Genomic DNA, 21,976 nt, shown 5'->3' with positions numbered 1-21,976 from the left:
CATCCATCCATTTTCTGAGCCGCTTCTCCTTACTAGGGTCGCGGGCGTGCTGGAGCCTATCCCAGCTATCATCGGGCAGGAGGCGGGGTACACCCTGAACTGGTTGCCAGCCAATCGCAGGGCACATACAAACAAACAACCATTCGCACTCACATTCACACCTACGGGCAATTTAGAGTCGGCAATTAACCTACCATGCATGTTTTTGGGATGTGGGAGGAAACCGGAGTGGCTGGAGAAAACCCACGCAGGCACGGGGAGAACATGCAAACTCCACACAGGCGGGGCCGGGGATTGAACCCCGGTCCTCAGAACTGTGAGGCTGACGCTCTAACCAGTCGTACACCGTGCCGCCTTGTTCTTATACCATAAAGTGTTATTTTTCTATATGAAAATCAACAAAAAATTTGCCATTTTGGGGGGGCCTTGAATGGATTAATGGCATTTGAATTCATTTATCATGGGTACATTTTATTTAATACTCGAGTAAATTGAGTTACGAGCTTGGTCACGGAACGAATCAAACTCGTAAGTTAAGGTACCACTGTATAGGTCATTCTTCACAATCCATTAAAAGTCACATCGGTTTAAACAAAAGCCCTGTGTTATGAAGCCTATTAGAGCAGGAAAAATGCAGGAAATTCTGGGGGTTGATCAAATGGCTGACATATTTGGAAACTCCAGACAAAGCCCTTGAGTATTCCATTCATGAAAAACATCCAGTAGGCTGACTCATGACTTCATTAGCAGTACATTACTGAAAGCTTTCTTTAGTTTGAATGCCTAAAAAGTTGGACAATTTGTAGTTTATTACCAAAATTTTGATTAAAAAAAAACAAAAAAGTGAACATATCTGCGCAACTCGCTTGACCTCATTTTAACCAGAATGAAAGGTTTGGCTCGGTTCTGTGTCTGAGCTTGATGATGCCAGTTGAGCGCATTTTTACTTTTGTAGGCTGCTACTGTGATCAAGCAACTTTTTGTGAACAACAGGTTTTCTGTTTTTGATGTTTGACAAGAGTAAAAATGCAGACTGCTACGTTTGCATCCCACATCCAACTAGCTAGCTATCTTTGTGATCACTTGTGATCAAATGGTAGCTTGTTTATGTATGGGTACTTTCACGTTAATGAGCAGACATTGACTTTGATCTCAATCTTGTGTCTTTGATGGTGTTGTGAGAGTTAAGTTAGCTTCTCATGCTAGCCAGCATGAGAAGCAATGTTAGCTTCTCATGCTAGCCAGCTATGTTAGCTTCTCATGCTAGCCAGCTTACTTGTCACGTGGGATCAATTGGTATAGTTTTTAATGTGTGTCTTTTACCCGATGTGTTACTATTTGTTAAGCCATGTTACTACCGTTAAGCCATGTTTAGACTTGTGTCTTGACGTTTAGGCTTCTAAGTTAATCAGCATATAACACGTAGGAGCGACTTTCAGGACCGTACCTGACTCGACGCTGTAGATGAGCTCAGCGTTGCGGCCCTTGTCTTTGTCCAGAGCTGTGACCTGCAGCACCGCTGAACCAACGGCAGCGGATTCGAACACACGGCCAGAGTAGGGCGTGCCAACAAACCATGGCGCATTGTCATTGGCGTCCTCCACATTGACAACCACCCGCACCAGGTTGCGTTTCACTGGGATGTCCTGGTCGCGTACCTTGGAATGTACATAGAATAATACAAATGAATAATGAAATATAAAAATATTAATTATATTTTGGTTTGTCAATATTTTGTTTTTATTATTGAATGATTGCATCACAAAGATTGGCTTCTTGTTACAAGCTCAGGTAGTTACTTCATTGACCAAGTATCCATTGGTCAACGAAGTAAAATATTTATACACACTGTTTAAATTTAATTATAGTCCAATTATTAATGCACTTTACAAGTTGAATTGTGTGTGTGTATATATATATATATATATATATATATATATATATATATATATATATATACACACACACACACACATACATACAATTTTAAATTTAACTTCTTTCTGAACATTTTTACTTTTTATTAGAAACACCTAGGAAGTGGCTTTGATGTTTTGATGTTTCGAAATAAACCTCACATTCCAGGAAACAGATCTGACAATCAGGACAGAAGTTACCAGAATCCTTTAGAATTGTGCAAAATGTCATTTCCTCAAAAGTGCAAGGAATATGAATAATTTATCATGTAACAACAAAAATAGTCAATATTTCTCAAAAACCATAACTTTTAAAAGTCTTCTTGATGCTTTCTCGGGAGTGGCTTTTCCTATCTTTAAAATTAGCCAGGATACTCAATGATATACCATAGAAACCTCCGACTATACCCACATTTTTGACAGACAGGTCCATATATATGATCTAGAATTGGGCTACAAGTTCCCAGCATTTAAAAAAAAAATGGTACAAAACTAAAATTGGCCAGGCTACTCAACGATAAACCATAGAAACACTACCCACTACACTACCCACTACATTTTTGACGGACAGGTCCATATCTAGGCTTTAGAATTGGGCTAGGAAATAACAGGCTCTTTTAGAATGGTACAAAACGTTGGTCAATTAGTCAGGCTACTCGAAGATATGCCTTGCTATACCTGCAAATGCCACCATATACACTTACCATAACCGTGAGGATGTGGCTGTGCATGGTCTCGTGATCCAGCAGTTCGACGGTGTACAGCGTGCCCGTCCCAGGGTCCAACTTGAACTTCTTGAGGCTGAAGGGGTCGGTACTGCTCAGTAGGGTGAAGGTCAACTTGTTTTTCTCGTCCTGGTCGGTGGCGTCCACGCGGAGCACTTCGCTGCCCACTGCCACGTCTTCAGGCACGCTCACTTCATACTTGGCACGGTAAAATTGAGGGCGGTGGTTGTTGGTATCGATGACGCGGATGAGCACCTGCCGGGGAGAACAAGGAAGACCAGGTTTTTGTTATTTGTGGTTCTGCACAATGACTCATGAAGCTAAGGGTTGAATTTGATGTACCAGAATTCATTTAATTACATATATCGCAGTGGTGTGCAGCAGTTTCTATTACTATTACCATGCTCTCACATCCACGACAATAGTAATATCTCATTTGAAGATTCAAAAGGGCATTTTATATGTTCTGATATGAACAAATCATAACATGAATTTGATTTTAAAAATATGTTAAATTATATAAATTAAACTAGGCGGCACGTTGGATGACTGGTTAGAGCATCTGCCTCACAGTGCTGAGGACCGGGGTTCAATTCCCGGCCCCGCCTGTGTGGAGTTTGCATGTTCTCCCCGTGCCTGCGTGGGGTTTCTCCGGGCACATGGTTTTCCTCCCACATCCCAAAAAACATGCATGGTAAGGTGATTGAAGACTGTAAATTGCCTGTAGGTGTGAATGTGAGTGTGAATGTTTGTTTGTTTATATGTGCCCTGCGATTGGCTGGCAAACAGTTCAGGGTGTACCCTACCTCCTGCCCGATGATAGCTGGGATAGGCTCCAGCACTCACGCGACCCCTGTGAGGAGAAGCGGCTCAGAGAATGGATGGATAAATTAAACTAAACAGTTTCATAAATCTATCAAATTTATCATACTGTATTATAAATGTCAACGTCAATTAGAAATGTCAAATAGTATATACTTAGAATAAATAAATTATGGTTAAATTAGTTAAATTCAATTTATTTATAAAAATGTATTAAAAATACCTAAATAAATACTTTAAAAAGCAGAAAAATCTATATTTTTAAATTAATTCCTGTCATTCATAAAATATTTATTTGCTTTTAAGATGTCAATATTTTTGTAATTTCAAAACAAAAAAATTTTTGTGTGACATGTAAACAATGTAAACTTATCTTTAAATTAATGAAATTAATATTCTATTTATTTAATGTAAACAAAACTGTCTTATGTTAGTTAAAAATGAATTACGTAAAAAGAAAGAAAATAGTTTTAATCAGACTGAATTAAAATATATAAACTTTCCATTTTGATATTAAAATTAAATGTATAGTAAGATTTTGAATTACTCAATCCAAGTTTTCACACCCCCTAAATCAGGGGTAACCAACACATGGATCGTGATCAACAAGTAGATATTCATGCCCATCACGGCAAATCGCGACTCATTTTCAAAATAAAAACTTGGCCTTATTTTAAACAATAAATAAAAAAGTAATACGATGATTCATTTTCTTATTTTAACTATTTTTTGGTTGGACATTTACGACGGAGTTCTTCGTTCATTTGGATCATCAAGGGGTGAATTATTGTATTATCTTGTAATTTCTTTCATTTTATTTTGAAAAGCACAACAGGTTATGGTGCTCGTGTGCCTACATATTTCACAGAGGTAGGCTCCCACAAAAAAGAAAAAAAAAAGAAAGAAAACAAAGACATACTGTAGTAACATTATTTCCAACTGGAATGGAAAAGTGTATTCATTTTCAAGTCATCAAATTGGAAGACGATATGCCTCATATGCAAATACTGTGCACATCTATAAACAAACGACGCAACCTCGAGTGGCAGCGGTGACTCATGACAAATTCTAAGACATTTATCCAAACGACAGTGAGTGAATACGCAAGAACTTGAAAGTATTGAAAGCAAAGCAATCGCTTTTCAGCAACAAAAAGCATGGCCGCAACAGAAATGTTTTTCCAAGTTAGCCATTTAATGGCAATAAGCACAAGAAACCATATAGAGGGTTAGTTGATTTCAATGAGTGTGATTGCGCACACCTTGTTTAATAGCTTTAAAAACAAAGAAATTAAAGCAAGGATTCAAATTGTGCATAAAACCTCAGCGATAAAAGTTATTTCCATCCCAAACAATTCTGTGCCCGTCTGAACAAATTAGTAAGAGAATTTGTCTGTAGATTTGTGGAGGCACAAAGCATGAGTCAAAGTTGGTTTTGTATCAAACCCAATTTCTACAACATTGACAGAAGAGCTGTCAGAGAAAATATTTACATTAGCGTGGACATGGAGATGATTGAAATTCAAAGTAATGTTGACTTGAATACAAGCGCTAAAGGTGAGGACTTCTGGTCACTTGTAAGTGGAGATAAATGTCCACTGATTGTGTCATTTGTGTTATTTTATGATTACATTTGAGCATGTTTCGGAATACACTTGAAATACCAATGGCACTATTTCATGCCCTTATTTGACATTGGACTTTATGTTTACATTTTATTTACACATTTGAGCAATTTTCATATTTTTACTCAGGTTATTGTGCATTGAAGAGCAGATACCAAAAGGAGCTAGTTCATGTCCCTGTTGGATATTTTATTTAATTAGATTTAATGTTCATTCCAACATATTGGCATTTGTCAGCTTTTTTTCAAACTCAGAGTCATACGACTAAACTTTGTATGTATGCATTGGTCCTGTCAAAAGTGCAAAAATAAATGACAGAACAGGGTTATGCATGTGTTTTTCAGGAGATATTGTAGTGGTGAATCTCGGTTTACATTCTGAAAAACAGTCATCTTGGACTTGAAAAAGTTGGTTCCCACTCCCTCAATTGTTATGTTTTCATATCAAATATCAACAATTGACAATAGTATATTACATGTGTGCTGTCTTCAAACAACAATACGATACATTGTGATATTATGACCTTACGATTATTGTTTTACTATGTCAAAATAACAGATAGGAAAGGCAATTTGAGGTACATGTTGCATAGTACAAATATTTGCACAATGTGTTTCTGATTTAAAAAAAAAAAGAACAAACGTGGAGATCGACGCTTTTCATTGGACAGCGACGATGCGTTTGAATGGATTAAAGACAAACAATTTTCCAAGTCCTTCTAGAAAGTCAAACCTGTGACCCAAATGTTCATGCATGTTCCTTTCTGCCTTTGATCAGCTTTTGTGTACTCCCAACATCATTCACCAAGCTGTAAAATTCCACCGGGAGGGTGTTTTATCAACACCAGCCACTCGTCTGCTGGACTTCCGACAGAGGATTACGAAGAGCTGCTGGAATGCCATCTCCGCTTCCCAGTGAGCGGCAAGGGGGCTTCTAGCGTTGCCAAACATGGGGAACAAAGGGATCAGGCCCGATTAGACACCTGCATACCAGACACCAGGGGGTGATATCCCTTAAGGAGGTGAAGGAAAAGGAAAAAATAAAAAGCATGCAGCTCCACTCTAAAGCAGACAACAACTGGTCGTAATACTGTTTGCTGAGCACTACGACACACACATATGGGCTCAACCTGAGAGCAGGGATAGCATGCTGTGATGCTGGCAATGCAGCTGAGGCATCGGGCATGGTGGTGTTGAGTGTCAAGAGCAGCTACTGCTAATCAATAAGTGGCATGCAATATGAAAGCTGGCATGTCATCAAACATTTCCGCCATACTCCGCCCACACGCAATGAAGAAATCTCAAATCCCTCGCTGTTGCCCATCTGTCTAGTATACATGGTCCAAATTTGATTGCAACCAACGAAATCTCTAAGAGGAGTTGTCTTTAAAGGACTCGGGTAAAATTATGCTAAAATGTCAGCTTTGAACCCATAAGGAGACTTCCTGTGTCTTTTTGAACATAACTTTTTGAGACCTTTTTTTGTGGGTCTACTCATGATAAACACGAAATTTCATGTCAAATAACCCTGGCTTTGGAGGTTGAATCATTTAAAAATATCTTAATGGCACTTACAACTAAAATGGCAGACTTCCTGTGTCTTTTTGGGCATGTCTTGAAGCCTTTTTGTGGGTCTATTCATAATAAACATCCATCCATCCATTTTCTGAGCCGCTTCTCCTCACTAGGGTCGCGGGCATGCTGGAGCCTATCCCACCTGTCATCGGGTGCACCCTGAACTGATTGCCAGCCAATCGCAGGGCACATACAAATAAACAACCAGTCGCACGCACAGTCACACCTCCAATTAATGCATGTTATTAGGATGTGGGAGGAAACCGGAGTGCCCGGAGAAAACCCACACAGGCACAGGGAGAACATGCAAACTCCACACAGGCGGGGGATTGAACCTGGGTCCTCAGAACTGTGAGGCTGACGCTCTAACCAGTCGTCCACCGTGCCGCCATAATAAACATGTCTACCAAATTTCATGTTTCTCAGTGAATCAGGCTTTGTAGGCTGAATTATATTGAAAACTGAATGGTGCTACTGTGCCACCATGGCAACTTTTGACCAAAATGGCAGAATTTCCCACTTCTTTTTAGGCATGAATTGTTGAGACTTTTGTGGGTCAACTCATAATAAGTCTACCAAATTTCATGTTGGTGAGTGAATCGGGCTTTGGGGGCTGAATTGTATTTAAAACTCTGATTGATGCTGTCAAGACAACATGGTAACTTTGGAGAGTTCCTGTGTCTTTGGGCATGGATTCTTGAGATTTTTTGTGGATCTACTCATGATAGACATGCATAACCAATTTCATGTTGCTGAGTGATTCTAGCTTTGGGGCTGAATTCTATTTAAAAGTTTGAATGGTGCTACGGTGCCAACATGGCAACTTCCAACCAAAATCAAAGACTGTGTCTTTTGGGGCATGGATTCTTGAGACTTTTTTTGTGGGTCTAATCATCATAGTCATGGCTACTACATTTCATGTCGCTAACTGAAACTGCCTTCAGGGGTTGTATTTCAAAGATTTGGGGGAAGCGACCAGGCCAAAATAGCAACTTTAAATCAAAACGGCTGACTTCCGGTATGTTTTCAGGCATAGCTTTCCTGGCACGTTTTTGTGGGTCTACTCATGTTACACATACTCATGTCATGTTGCTAAATGGAACAAGCACTTGCGGCTGATTAAAAAAAAAATAATAATAATCTTAAAATAAAATGGAAGCCTTTCTGCGTCTTTTCGGGCATGGCTTCTTGAGACTTGTTGTGGGTCTACTCATGATAAACATGCCTACTATATGTCGCTAAGTGAAAAAAAGCTTCAGGGGCTGAATTTTTTAAAAGTCCAGCGTGTGCTCTGAAGCAAATTTTTGGAAGTTTCATGTTTTACAAAGAGTCAAGAGAGTCTAAAAAGGCCGCTTCAAAACAAAATGGCAGACTTCCTATGTCTTTTTGGACTTGGCTTTTTGAGACTTTCTGGTGTGTCCAATTATGATACGCATGCCTATCAAATGTAATGTCACTGAGTGAAACTGGCCTCCGGGCCTGAATTTTCGAAAACCTCCAGACGGTGGGCTACCAAGCCTCTTCCTTCGGGGGCCTTTCGCATCATACTCTCTTGCCCAAAAGAGGCACTCAGGAATGGGGCCTCTGTTACATGGTTGCGCCCTTAAGCAGCCATTCCAGGCATGTCTTCTCATGTCAGGCCAGACATCATAAAGCAGCAGATCCCTGATGTCTCACAACACACACAAACACACACACATTTAGGTGTGCTTCAAGTGACCCAATTACCATTTTGCTGGAATATGTTACCGTGCGGAATAATCACTTCAATCACTACGAAACAGACGTCATTGACATGAAGAGGCTACACGTCATCACAAAACGACTACATGGTAGACAGCAACGCAAATGCTAAGCTTCTTCTGTTGTGTGTGTGTGTGTGTGTGTGTGTGTGTGTGCAGCCTCCTCCAGGGAATGCTGTGCAGAGGCGTGACTGTGACTGTGTCCACATATGACAGATGGTGCCAAACGGAAAGACAGGTAGTGGAAAAAAAAGAAGCTGTGAGGGTGAAATGACAAGGATGGAGGTGAAAAAAAAAGCTAAAATTTAGAAAACGGATGCTTATGTGAGAAATATGCAAAAGCAAAATGGGTGAGAATAATAACACTGTAAAAACAGCCAGAAATTGTAAAAGTGTGAGCACGTTCGTGTCACTTTTCATTCAAAATAGTACTGAGGCAGGATAGAATCCTAATTGAACTGCCATAGTGCAGTCAGTACTCAGGTTGCTATCGTGATATATTGAATCATATCAATTGCTAGTATGTTAGCATTTTATTAAACATGCTATTTTTCAGGGTAGGGTATATTGTTTCTTCGCTTTCTGTACTCTGGTTGCTATTCTTGTTGTGTATTACGTTAACTGTTAAAATGTTAGCAGTTATTATGTCCACTGAGACAATAGATATTCCTAGGATTAATTATGACATCTTGTTAGCATGCTGTATGATAACTGTTAGCACGCTATATGATAACTGTTTGGCATGTTAGTATTTGATCAATTTCTGTAATAGTATCTGACTACAGGGCAGAGTGAAAAATCCTGAGAGCACCCTTAGCGCTTTCTGTACTTAGGTTGCTATCCTTGGTATATGTTAGCGTAGAGAGGTTTAGCATCTTAGTATTTTTTAAATGTCCCAATAGAAATACTTACAGGTGACAATGCAAGATGAAAAAATACCTTTCGATCTGCCTCAGTGCTTTCCGTACTTATGTTACTGTCCTTACTATCGTTTAGTATGTTACCAATTCTAATTTGAAATAGTACCCGATGACAGGGGAAGATGTAAAATCCTCACCAATCTTTGTTCTCAGTTTGCTATCGTGGCTATATGATAGTACACTAACTGTTAGCATGTTAGCATTTAATCAGTTTCTGTAATGGTACATGACTACAGGGCAGGATGTAGAATTTATATTAACATATGCTCGCACTTGCAGTATTCTTGTTGCTGTCATGCTACTATTTATCATACCAACTGCTAGCATGTTATAATTTTTTTAATATAGGCATGCTGCAAAATCCTTATTGATATGATTGAGTGCTTTCTGTATCTTGCTATACTGTATGTGAGAATATGAACTTCCAGCATGTTAACATTTTATCACTTTGCCTTTTGCACATAAGTTGCTACCAAGGCTATTTTTTTAACATAGCAACTGCTAGCACGTTAGTGCGTATCGTTACCGCGGTGGTCCCCTTCTTCTCTATAGTGTGGTTCACCGGGATGTCGAAAGTGAGTGGCACCTCGTCCATGTTGGTGATGTGGTTGGGCTGCATGTGTTGGTCGGCAATCTTTTTACTGCAGTAGGACCGGAAGATGGCCATCTTTTCCTTGTAATGCGCCGCAATTTGCTGCGCCACGGTAGTCCTTGCCCGGATGGCTAGATGGCGCTGTTTCATAAAACGAAAGCACCAAGATGGACCTCCTTGAAAATGTTCTATTTTAATTTCTTCTGCAAGCGTTATTGCTCTCAGTCGAACGGCGACTGTAGAGACGCTTCTCCCGGCTGTTCTTTGTTCATTAATCCATTGCTCGAGTTGGTCTTCCAACTCGGGCCACCTCGCCTTGTTTCCGCGGAAACTCAGCTTCGTCTTCTTGATTTGGCGAAGCTTGTTTTCCTGCTTGCAGCTTAAACTGTGCTTCGTAAGCGGGTCTCTTCGTAGGTGCCATTTTCGGGGGTCCTTAGCCAAACCGATGTTGTTTTGCACAATGCACATACCGGTGCTATATACCTACTGGGGGCGTGTCTTTAGCGTCCTCTGTCACACGCACCCTTCCCCCTTTACGTCCGCATGCTGTCCTCAGTCACATCCGCCTTCCTCTATATAAGCAGCGTGTCGGCAGGAAATGCTCCCAGTCAGTCAAGCGCAGCGCTCATTAAAGTCACGCAACAACATTTACATTTTTTGAAACTCAGTGCACACATAAGGCGCTCCACATTATGAGGCGCCCCGTCCATTTTGGAGAAAATTTAAGACTTTTAAGTGCGCCTTATGGTCGTGAAAATACGGTAACTTTAAACACGGCAAAGGACGTTTCAGAAGAAACATGGATTAACGTGATGAAGTAACCTTTTGTGGAGCATTGGGAAGGGGGTGGGGCATTATTTGTGCTGGTCGCCCCCCAACTGGGCCCGGCTTTGGAAGGACCGAGCCCCCCTGCCAGGTGGCAGGTTGTAGGCACTGGCACTGGGCACGCATACATGTTCCCAAAACAGGATTAACACCACACTACAAACACTACTTCCTCTCTTCCCGTAATGTAATGGAAAGATCTCTGTGTATATGAAAGGATATTTGTCCAAAAAAGTGAAGAAAGCGAGTGAAAATAGGCCAGCATGACTAGCAGTGCAAGCTTCCACATGACTTTCATTGAGAATGAGATAACGGATCGGAATTTTTCACGAGGTCGCCTTTGCAATGCGTGTGATCAACCCCATCTAATTTGTAGACAAACTCAGCAAGACTTAAAGATAAACACAACTACATGTCCCCAGAGAATCAAATTTGCATCAATAACATGATTTTGCCGTGGGCTTAATGAATTTACTGTACATAGAAATCTTCAAGGAAAACAATAACAATTAAAGTTGAAGTCAATTCAGTAAATGTTTAAGAAAATGACAAATCTCTTTTTTACGAATTTCACTAATTTACCTTTAAATCATCACGAAACGATCTGAATTATAGAAATATTTTAAAAGCATAATAGATTTGTTGTTTTTGTCTGTTTATGTTTAGAAAATCTATTTAGAATTTATCTATTTATGTTTAGAAAAAGATGCTTTAAAAGAAGAAAATGTCAATTTGTCTCGTAGAAACTGACATTTTACACATTTAGCTTGATGATCTGAATTGAAGTTAAAAACAGAATTTAGAAGTATACTACTTAAAGCGTGTTGTTTTTCTCTGTTTATGTTGTTTGCATTAACTTAAAGTTGCTTGTAAAGAAGAAAACATCTCATCTGTTAAAAATGTACACAGATCACTAGCTAACCTTTAATTTGTTAAGGAATCAATCTCAATCAAAATTATAGTTTAAAGGTAGAACAGTAAAGATTTTTATATAGTTATGATGTTTGTGTTCAGTAAATGATGAAATTGAAATGTGGAAATCGAACCTCTTAGCAAGGAAAATGATAATAATTAAAGTTTAAGTAATATCAGTCAGTAACTAATGTTTGAAAGCCAGAAAAAAGTTTTAAAGTTGAAAACTTATTTTAAAAATATAACAAAGTTAGTTGTTTTTGTCTCTATATGGTGTTCGGTAAATGGTGCTTGAAAGGAAGAAAACATCAAATTTGCTGTTAAAAATTTACATGTAAATAATTACCTCTATTTACTCCACGAAATTATAAGAACTTAAGTAAAAAAAAAAATAGTTAAAACATATTATGTTTGTGTTGAGTCAATTATGCCTGTAAACTCTCTTATAAAATGGTCAAATGGCCTGTAAACTCTCTTATAAAATGGTCAAATCTCACTAGCTTGCCTCTAATTCCTCCCGGCAATGACAAGATTACAGTTAAACTTCACCTTTGAGAGCCGGTCATTGAAGAACAAATTCATGTCTGTTGCCGGGGCTTTTAAGAAAGTAGCAGAAGAAAATAAAAGTGGTGGACTAAATAAAATGATGCGCAGCGGATAAGATTGGGCGGCTCGGCTCTGCTTCAACCGAGGCAGCAGCAGCGTGATGATGAAAGGCCGCATTCATAGCAAGAGACAACAAACGAATTCTTTCGCAGCCGAGGACAAAGGAGGGCAAAGGCGTTGTGTGGAAGACCCCAAAAAACTAGCATGTAGCTACAATACAAAATCTCACCGACAAGGCGTGACCGTGAGAACGGCAACTGAAGTAAAATAGACACTTTGGTACAAGAAAACGACAACAATAAAAAAAGGAACTTATTGCCCAGAGCGGTACTCAATGGTGTTTACAACATTTTCTCCCCTCATTTCCTAATTCTCTTGCAAGAAAAAAACTAAACTCAATCAAAATGCTTTGCGTTTAGTTTAGGGAACTGTGCAAAATTGGGCTAATTAATAAAATAATGACAACCATACAACAACAAAATGAACTCGTAGCCAAAAGCAGTCCTAATCAAAGGTAAACTTCGTCATTTTATGTCGTTGTTGTATGATTAACAACAGTTACTGACTTATATGCTTATTAACTCTGCTAAAATGTTGTCCTAAGCATTACCTGCACACTAAAAGTGTTACGATGGTGAAATTCTAACTGCTATTTCCATTACTTCTCAAATTTCAGGAATTTTTTTTTTTTTAATTGGCGCAGTGTGCAAATTAGCGCATTTAAAACATGTCAGGCTTCATTACTGCAAGTCGAGTTTCACAAAATTGAGCTGTGTAATAATCAACAAAAAAACTGATGAACCACTGCCCTCACCCAAATTTTAACTACATGTCAGGCAAACTTTATTATCTATTAACTTGTAAAACCTAATTACCTATGCACTAGACAAATCTAATTACCTGAGATAACTGATTATGACTCTTTTGGTGGTCAGGTCACGTAGAGATATATAAATAGAGATCCTCCATCCCTTTCCTATCCCATGCTTCCGCTACCTGTGTGCTAACAGTTCTGGTCCCATCAGTGGCCTCCACCGTCAGATTGTAGTTGGGCTTCTGCTCGGCATCCAGCGGCCTCGCCACAATAATGGTTCCGCTGGCCTTGCCCACGTCGAAACGGTTGTCGTAGTTTCCACCTGGACAAAGGACAAGAAACACCAGTCACAGCGAGAAAGAGGGGGCAAACAAATGATGACTCGTGGATGGAAGAATGAACGATGTGTTGTTTGTATACACACACACACAACACTCAAAGGGAAGATAAATTAAGGGTGGGAGGTGATGTTTACACGTTTTGCACTAAAAACGGGTACAAAAGTGTTGTTTTGGACGGTTGTTTACATGACAACGGCATTTGGTAGGCCAAAAATGTAAAAACATGGGATACATGCTTTTCGATTTGTCTGTACAGATCATTCAGTACCGCAGAGTTTCCACAAGGAACAGGAAATGTAACTTTATGGCACAAACAAATATAGTGAAGCTTTTAGCCTCTGAATAAGTAGACATCGCGACTAGCAATACGCTTTTGGCAGTCCGTCAAACTCGATAACTTGTGCAAAACGCCATTATAAAATTTTTATAACATAATTGAGACTGACGTGCTTGTTTAGCCTTCATTTCCCCAAAAGAATAAAAACTGCAGAAACAGAAAAAGAACAATATTAACATTAATGACGTTACAGAAAATACATATCTGAAGTTGCATAAAAATCCAAAAGTCAGATGTTACGGAAATCTGCACATACTGTATCTCACAAAAGGAACACTGCTGTTGCACTTTTCTAAACAGAAAAACAGCAATAATTTAATTAGGTTATACAGAATATGCCACTAAAGTCACATTAAAATAAATAGTAATAGAGTCATGACTTGATAAATATAAGCAAATAAATGCCACAACATCCGCCTACCTCTCAAAACTATTAAAGTTACACTTTCCTAAAAAAAAAAATTAAAGCTGTTATACAGTATTTTGAAATACTTTTTTTCATTTTTCAGTTTCTGAAACAAAGACAAACTATGAATCTAAAGTCGCATCAATTTCTTGGAAGAAGACTTTGCGTGGCACTAAATAGAAAATAGTCATCATTAATATCATGAGGCTATACAAAATACGCTTCTAGAGTTCCATACAAATTGAAAAGTCGGACTGTTATGCAAGAAATTTTGCATATCTCACAAGGCACTGTTTGTTTCCAAAAAAGAAGACAAACCATTGATGTTGCACTTTCCTAAAAAGAAAACATTCCGGTTCTCCCGGAATTGTTCAAATTTAAACATTTCGGTTCCCAGTTTCGATGCCTACAGTCCGCCGACCCAGAAGAAGAAAGTGCCGAAAACCAATGAAGAACAACGCACATGAAGACGTGGCCGCGAACATAAGTGTGTCTTAACTTTGGTAAAATAAATTACCAGTCGCCTCAGTGCAACACTTGCAAAAAGATTATACTGTGCAAAGGAGGCTTTCGCAATGTATAGAAGTCTGATGTTCTCCTTCCCGCTCTGAGCCTCAGCCTACACCGCGTGGAACTTCAGTCAAGTCAAATTGGGTGAGTGAAACAATAAAATATGTCAATGCCAACATTGAGGCAGCTAACAAGTTCAACAGTGGGTTGCACTTTTGCACTCATGGATTTTAGCGTTTATTTTAGTCTTCAAACCAACGTAGGAGCCGATGACAGGGAAAAAAGCTTATAATTGAGCTAAAATTTCACCAAAGGTCAAACTAGCAACTTCACATCATAATGAATTGGAACAAAATTCACATAAACATTGTCTCATAGTATCACAAACACTAACCTTGTTCCTCATCAGTGGGTAAGTAAAGGAATTAAATTTTTTATAGTATTTGGTTCCATTTATTACTCTTTTTCTTGCAGTCTAGGTTTACTTTCGCTTTCAGAATTCACTGGTGCCGTGTGAAGTTACTTTGCGTGCCAAAATCCTGAGTTCCGGTGCGTACCCTTCAAAATAAAAGGCTACAAGCTTAAAACAAAAAGTCAAGTTAAAATTTGCACATATAAACCATTTGACATGATAAAACAGTCACAAATAACAATTTTAGCAACGCTGTATTTAACTTAACTTATTTACATTAATTGATGAATATTAAGTCAATTGGGTTTGTTCCACAAACATTGCCTTTTATTTCATAGGTTTGATATTGATACTGGTTAGAAAGAACACCGAGTCAAATGAGAAATAAGACAACGGATGTTCATAATTTGGACATCCTTTATTTAAACCACGCAAAAAATTTTGATCCTGGCCCCTAAAAGAATCGGAATCGAGAATCGTTTGGAACTTCGAATAGTAATGAGGAACCGGAATCATGCAGTATTAGAGTTTCATTACAAAGAGACAGGTCTGGCATGCACATTTGTTTTCTGTCATCTGTTGTCATGTAAACGCGGCCAAGATAATGGCAACATAAGACACTCAATACAATAGAAAAGGGGATAATAGCAAACAGTAGTACATCACATGAAAAACTGAAATAACGTTCAAATCAAATCAAGGTAGTGGGCAAAAATGAGGCACAATACGACACTGAGCATATACACCGTGATTGCCAGCAGCTACCTTCTGCTGTACAGTTGTGGTCACAAGCCATCTGAAGGACGTAAAACATCTCAGTGTCCTCTATGCCGCCTTGAAAGCATAACAATGGACCAGACAGGAAAGAAAGAAATAACGGGATAGTAGATGAGGAGCACAAGAAGAGAGAGGGGAAAGAAGAAAGTATCAAGAAAGTTAAATCTAACCTTGTTTTAGATGTGAGAAAATGGAACAAGTTAGCGTTACAGTCAACAAATGTACGAGTTATTTCCTATATTTCAAAGCCACATGCCACCTTAAGGCTCACGGCAGTTGTCAGGTGAAATTTCCGAATGAACATAAAATGCACTATAAACTTTAACGGTGAACTTAATTTGACTCTCTCTAAACTTCTGATGTTCAACTGTTCAATTTTTCAACTACCTGTTCTCTAACAAGGACCTGAATGACAAAATTCACATTGATCCCCTAAATTACCAAGGACGTCGTCTTCTATGCCTTTCCGTGACTAGTCCAGTCTCTGTAACAACTCGCTGATATAATTGATACTCGAACAGACTAATACATTTCAAAGGACGTCCACTTCTATGCCTTTCTGTGACTCTTCCAGTCGCTCTGTATCTCTGTTGCAACCCACTGATGTCACTGAATGGGCCAATAAATTTCTCCCAAAAGTAGAATACCCCCAACCTTTTTAAGAGTAGTCTACAGGTATTACGATACAACAAAAATGTTACAGTTTGGGAGGCACCTGTGATCTCGAACCACACAGGAACGTCCGACGACTCGGTGGCCACGACCCCCACCATGTGCGCCACGGGGTCACTCTCCATCACAGAGAAGGAGAAGGGCGACTCCTCGAAGACCAGCGGGGCGGCGTCCTCCGGTACCTCCGGCTTGGGGATCCACTCGATGTGGAGGCGACAGGTCGACGACTTCTGCGGGCGCCCATTGTCCACTGCTTTGATCTGATAGTTAGGTAATGATAGTGTATTAGCTTCTTTATGGTGGACTATTTTATTGTTTTTATTTGTTATAGTGGTTAACTTATTTAAGCTAGACTGTTTCATTTTTGCAGTCATTAGCATTTTTAAGGTAACAGTTTTGTTTTTATGTTTTATGTTAACATTTTTCAAGGAGACTTGTAGACAGATTTTTTTTCAACATATATAATTTCTAAACTTTTTCCACCTTTTATGTGACCTATAACCTATAGAAAAGTGGGGCAAAAATTAAAGGGGAATACAAAAAAAAAGAAAACTACTGAGAACATGTTGTAAGTGTGCACACCCTCTTAAAGGGGGGGAGGGGGTGTGTGGCTATGTTCAGAATTAACCAATCACATTCGAACTCGTTAATTGGGAGTCAGCACTCACCTGCCACCATTTAAAGTGCCACTGATTAACCTCAAATAAAGTTCAGATGTTCTTGTTGGCTTTTGCTGACACTGATTTGCTTTCTAGTAGAAGCCTGGAGGTTGACTGTTTTATTGTTTTTACAGTGGTTAATTTCTTATGTTTCATAGCTGTCAACTTCTTGTTCTTTGTTTTTACATTGTTAACTTAAATTAGATCATAGTTCTTTAGGGTAGACATTTTTTTGTGTTTAGGTTATTATAGTGATAAACTATAACCATTTGGCCACGGTCCATGTTTACCTCACAGACATTTGTTGCAGACAGACGCACTGTTGGGCTGGTGAAAAACAGCATCTGTAAGTGATTTTTAAGACAAAACTAGATGTATAACATGATGTATGAGTCAGCTGAATAGTAGTTAGTTTTTTCTTTTGTTTTTTACTTAAAATGGTCATCGCTAGCACGCTAATTCTAATCGCGATTGCAAACCGTTTCGCAAAGCCTTATTTTGTTGTCTCAAATTCTGTACAGAATTTATACCATATATTTAGTACCAACATATGCAGTTTAAGGATAGCTGTCCAGTCCTCAGTATAAAATGCATGTTAGTAGTAAAAAAAAAAAAAAAAAAGAATTGGGGTGGGGAGTGTGGTAACTGACTCGAGTACGCTACGAAATATCTATAGGAAAATTTATTCTAAAAAGATTTGATAATGACAGCCCTATTTGTAACTACTGTATATGGAAGACACAGAGGTAGTGATCTACATCGTGATATATATTCTTTGTCTTATGGAGAAAGGAACGCAGGAAGAAGATTGACAGCTATGACGATCTTTCGTGTCCCATATCCCCCTGAGAGACTCTTATGGTGAGGGCATCTGTCGCCGACGTTCAAAAACTCACCGTGAGGATGTCGTACTCCCCCGCAGACGAGAACTTCTTGGACGACACAGCTCCTGTCTTGGGTTCGATGAAGAACTTTCCATGCTCGTCGCCTTCCTCAACGCTGTACGAGATCTCGGCGTTGGTGCCATAGTCACGGTCGGAGGCAATGACCCGATACACCGGGTCCCTCCGGGCGGAGGCCCGCTCTTTCTCCGGGGTCCGCTCGCGCTCAGGAAGCTTGATCTTGTAGATCTTCTCCAGGAACAGCGGACGGTTGTCATTCTCATCCAGCACGCGCACAATGACGCGCACTGTGGTGGATTTAGCCGGAACACCATGGTCAGAAATGGTGACCTGTGGGGGAAAGAAATAATCGGAATATCACACCAAACTTTCATAACTGTGATGGTATTGGGAGCATTTATGTTGAAGACGGAGAAAATTCCATACCAAACTGAATCGTATGACTTAGTGGAAACAAGGCACATGTTGTCTGGCTACTTACTACAAATTGACAGATGTTCTATTTTGATTCTAGAATGGACGGTACCATTTACGCCATTGCTGACTACTTCCTGGTTCATGACATATGGATGGATGGTTTAGTTTTGGCTCTGGTGTGGACAGTAACATTCACACCATGGTGGAAAAACATTAAAATTTGTGTTAAAAATGCATGGGTAATTCCATAATTTCACAAAAATTGGTGATGTACTGCTTTGGTATAGGCTACTTCCTGGATCATGTAGAACGATGCATGGATGGTTCCATTTTGGCTTTGGAGTGGACTGTACCATTCAAACAAACCACCACAATCAATGGTGAAAAATTAAAAACAAAAAATAAATTTGCTACAAAAATGTATGGTTCATTGCTCCATTCATGATTTCACAAAACGATAATGTACGCCTTTTGGTTGCTGGCTACTTCCTGGTTAATGTAGGATGACGTGTAGATGGATGACTCCATTTTTTATTCTGGGGTGGACTGTACCATTCATGCTAGAGTGACTCAATGGAAAAAAAGGAGGGAAAAAAAGTGAATTTGCAACAAAAATATATGGGTTATTCCATCCATCCATTTTCTGAGCCGCTTCTCCTCACAAGGGTCGCGGGCGTGCTGGAGCCTATCCCAGCTATCATCGGGCAGGAGGCGGGGTACACCCTGAACTGGTTGCCAACACATACAAACAAACAACCAGTCGCACTCACATTCACACCTACAGGCAATTTAGAGTTGTCAATTAACCTACCACGCATGTTTTTGGGATGTGGGAGGAAACCGGAGTGCCCGGAGAAAACCCACGGATGCACGGGGAGAACATGCAAACTCCACACAGGTGGTGCCGGGGATTGAACCCCGGTCCTCAGAACTGTGAGGCAGATGCTCTAACCAGTCGTCCACCGTGCCGCCTGGGTTATTCCTTCGCCAATAATTTTGCAAAATTTTGTACCCCTTTGGGTACTAGGTTACTTCCTGGTTCATGGAAGCGGGGTGGGAGAGAGTAGGTCCATTTTGGCTCTGGGACAGACTTCACCATTGAAATTGCCATGCTGGTGAACATTCAGCCTTTCGCACAAAGAACAGCTGCAGCTTTATGTGTCTTTAACGGGGCTTTTATTTGAGGAATGAAAAAAATCTAGTCTTGACAATACTGCTGGCACAAGATGCCGCAAGGGTGCTACAAATGTCGCCGCCATTAAGAAGCATCTGCCAGCCACACACCATTTGCTAGCGTCATTTCAATTAGCGTGCTAATGTAGCTGTTGGGGGAGGGTGGGCGTCTGCAGATGTCCGCCAAATTGCACCATTGTTACAAGCCCATTGTCTCTCTCAGGGAAGGTTGGCCGGCTAGTTCTATTAGTGGTTAGGGCGCAACACCCTGTCCAACGATAACATTCGAAATTAGCTTGGGCTAGTGTGACAAACTAGTGCTGAAAACAAAATGTTTCTTTAATAGTATAATTTTTTTGCATTGAGAATCAAATGACTCTTCTCTGCAAACTAGTGTTGAAAACAAAATGTTTCTTCAATATTATCATTTCTTTTGTGTTGAGAATCGAATGACTCTTCTGTGCAGTAACAAACTCTGACCAGTCGATGGCAGTGTTCTAATTTCACCATTATGGAAAGAAAAAATAATAGTAAAAAAATATGGTCATGTTGACTGTTTTGTTGTTTTTATATTTTTATAGTGATTCACTTCTTTAAAGTAGACTAGATGGTAGACTGTTTGATTTATTTTCTAATGTTTTAGTTTTTTTAAGTATACCAATTTATTCTTTAAAGTTTTAATAGTGGTTAACTTTTTAAAGGTGGGCTGCTTAAGTGTTTTTACAGCGGTTAACTCTTAATGGTTAAATGTAATGGGTTTTAACATTTTTACAGTGGTTAGCGTCTTACCTTTTACCATGGTTATTTACAGAATTTAATGTAAACCGTTTAACCGTTTTGAAGATTTTACAGTGATTCAATTCTTCAAGGTTGACTGCTTTATTGTTTTTAAGTTGGTTAATTTTTTTTTCAAGACAGACCATTTCATCATTTGTACATGCTTACGGTAGTTTAAGAGTGGTATTTTATTTTATTTGTCTACAATGGTAGATTTTTTTTTTTTTTAGGGTAGACTGTTTTGTTGTTTTTAAGTTTTTGGTTGGCTCTTTAAGATGTTTTGTCTTTTTTTTTGGTTTTGAAAGTGGTTAAGTTTATTGTTTGTACAGTGATACACCTCTTATGTTATACAGTGGTTTAAATTATTACATTTCATAGTGTTAACTTGACAGCGGTTGACTTCTTTTAAGTATGCTGTGTACGTTTTAGTAACAGTGATTAACTTCTTTTTTTTAACATTCGTACGACAAGAGTGGCATATGTGGTTTCAGTATCGCGAAAGGTTGTGTGTTTCCACAGTAGTGCAGCACCCAGGTAGTGATCTACTTTGTGCTAAAGGCATGCTGTATGACCCACTGTTCACAGCAGATGTTCACTATCCCTCCTCCTCCCCCCTTCTGTTGTTTCTTCTTTCCACTCTTCCTGGTCCAAGGACCTGATTCCTTAGCATGCCCCGGCATGTCCCACTTTGCTACTCCCGCCTCCCCTCACGTTCTACCTACCCCCCATCCTCTCCACACCGGACCATCGAGCTGGCCTTTCTGTTCTCTGTCTTTTACACCCAGACACACGACTACTTACCAACCCCCCACACGCCACCAATTGCCTCTCTGGTTGTAAAAGTTGAAGGCACCAACCCACCACCACTCCCCTGGGTCCTAGTTACCGGCCCTCAAACAGTGTGTGTATTTGTGTGCATGCACGCGCACACACACACACACATACACACATACACACATACACGCACACAACACAGACCTTAAATCACCATGGTAGCACATGAAACTAAACATGTGTCCCTTTCATCTTTTTGAACTCTAAAATGTGGAATTTGACCCAAATTTGTCAGGAAAAACGAGCCTCTAAAGTAGCACTCAACTTTTCTAGAGTTTGTGTCAGTTCAGTGAGCACTTCAGAAATACTTTTGGCTTGTTCTTTGGCTTTTTGGGGGGTGATTCACTTATTCCAAAAGAATGACTGTTACGGTAGAACTTCTTATTACACTTACATGATAATTCACAATGTTAACGTGAGTGTCTTATTGTTTTTAGGTTTCCGCTAGAGCGTTTGACGTTGTTCCATGCTCGTATCAAAATATGACATAAAACATATAACGGCCACCGTTTGACCCTATCACTGATTATTGGCATCAAGACTACACTGTTGATTCAAATATTGATTGTTTTTTGTCAATGTTTTTCAAATGTATATTTAAAGTTATTGGTTACATGTAAGACTTAAAAATACAAGAGAACAAAAACATCTATTTTTATGTAGAGAATCGGAATGGCTTAACATCTA

General features: G+C 39.4%; 1 protein-coding gene across 9 annotated transcripts in view; it reads right to left on the bottom strand.

The window, feature by feature from the left end:
- The window catches only part of fat1a (FAT atypical cadherin 1a), an 85,619-nt gene that overhangs the window by 29,445 nt on the left and 34,198 nt on the right, over positions 1 to 21,976 (bottom strand). For 7 of the 9 annotated variants that reach the window (XR_009768837.1, XM_061680395.1, XM_061680396.1 and 4 more), the window contains exons 5-10: positions 18,083 to 18,418; positions 16,571 to 16,787; positions 15,844 to 15,912; positions 13,255 to 13,394; positions 2,621 to 2,896; positions 1,448 to 1,658 (exon numbers count right to left, since the gene is read on the bottom strand). Coding sequence is in view for 8 of the 9 variants with exons in the window: in XM_061680395.1 (XP_061536379.1) it covers positions 1,448 to 1,658; positions 2,621 to 2,896; positions 13,255 to 13,394; positions 15,844 to 15,912; positions 16,571 to 16,787; positions 18,083 to 18,418 (1,249 nt within the window). In the remaining variant the exon portion in view is untranslated. The remainder of the gene's footprint in view (positions 1 to 1,447; positions 1,659 to 2,620; positions 2,897 to 13,254; positions 13,395 to 15,843; positions 15,913 to 16,570; positions 16,788 to 18,082; positions 18,419 to 21,976) is intronic. The other 2 variants (XM_061680397.1, XM_061680400.1) reach the window with 1 other exon arrangement.

The sequence above is a fragment of the Phycodurus eques genome, chromosome 6 (assembly GCF_024500275.1).
Source record: "Phycodurus eques isolate BA_2022a chromosome 6, UOR_Pequ_1.1, whole genome shotgun sequence".
NCBI classification, from domain to species: domain Eukaryota; kingdom Metazoa; phylum Chordata; class Actinopteri; order Syngnathiformes; family Syngnathidae; genus Phycodurus; species Phycodurus eques.
The sequence above is the reverse complement of the archived record's forward strand: the minus strand, read 5'-3'. Positions and strand labels throughout refer to the sequence as shown.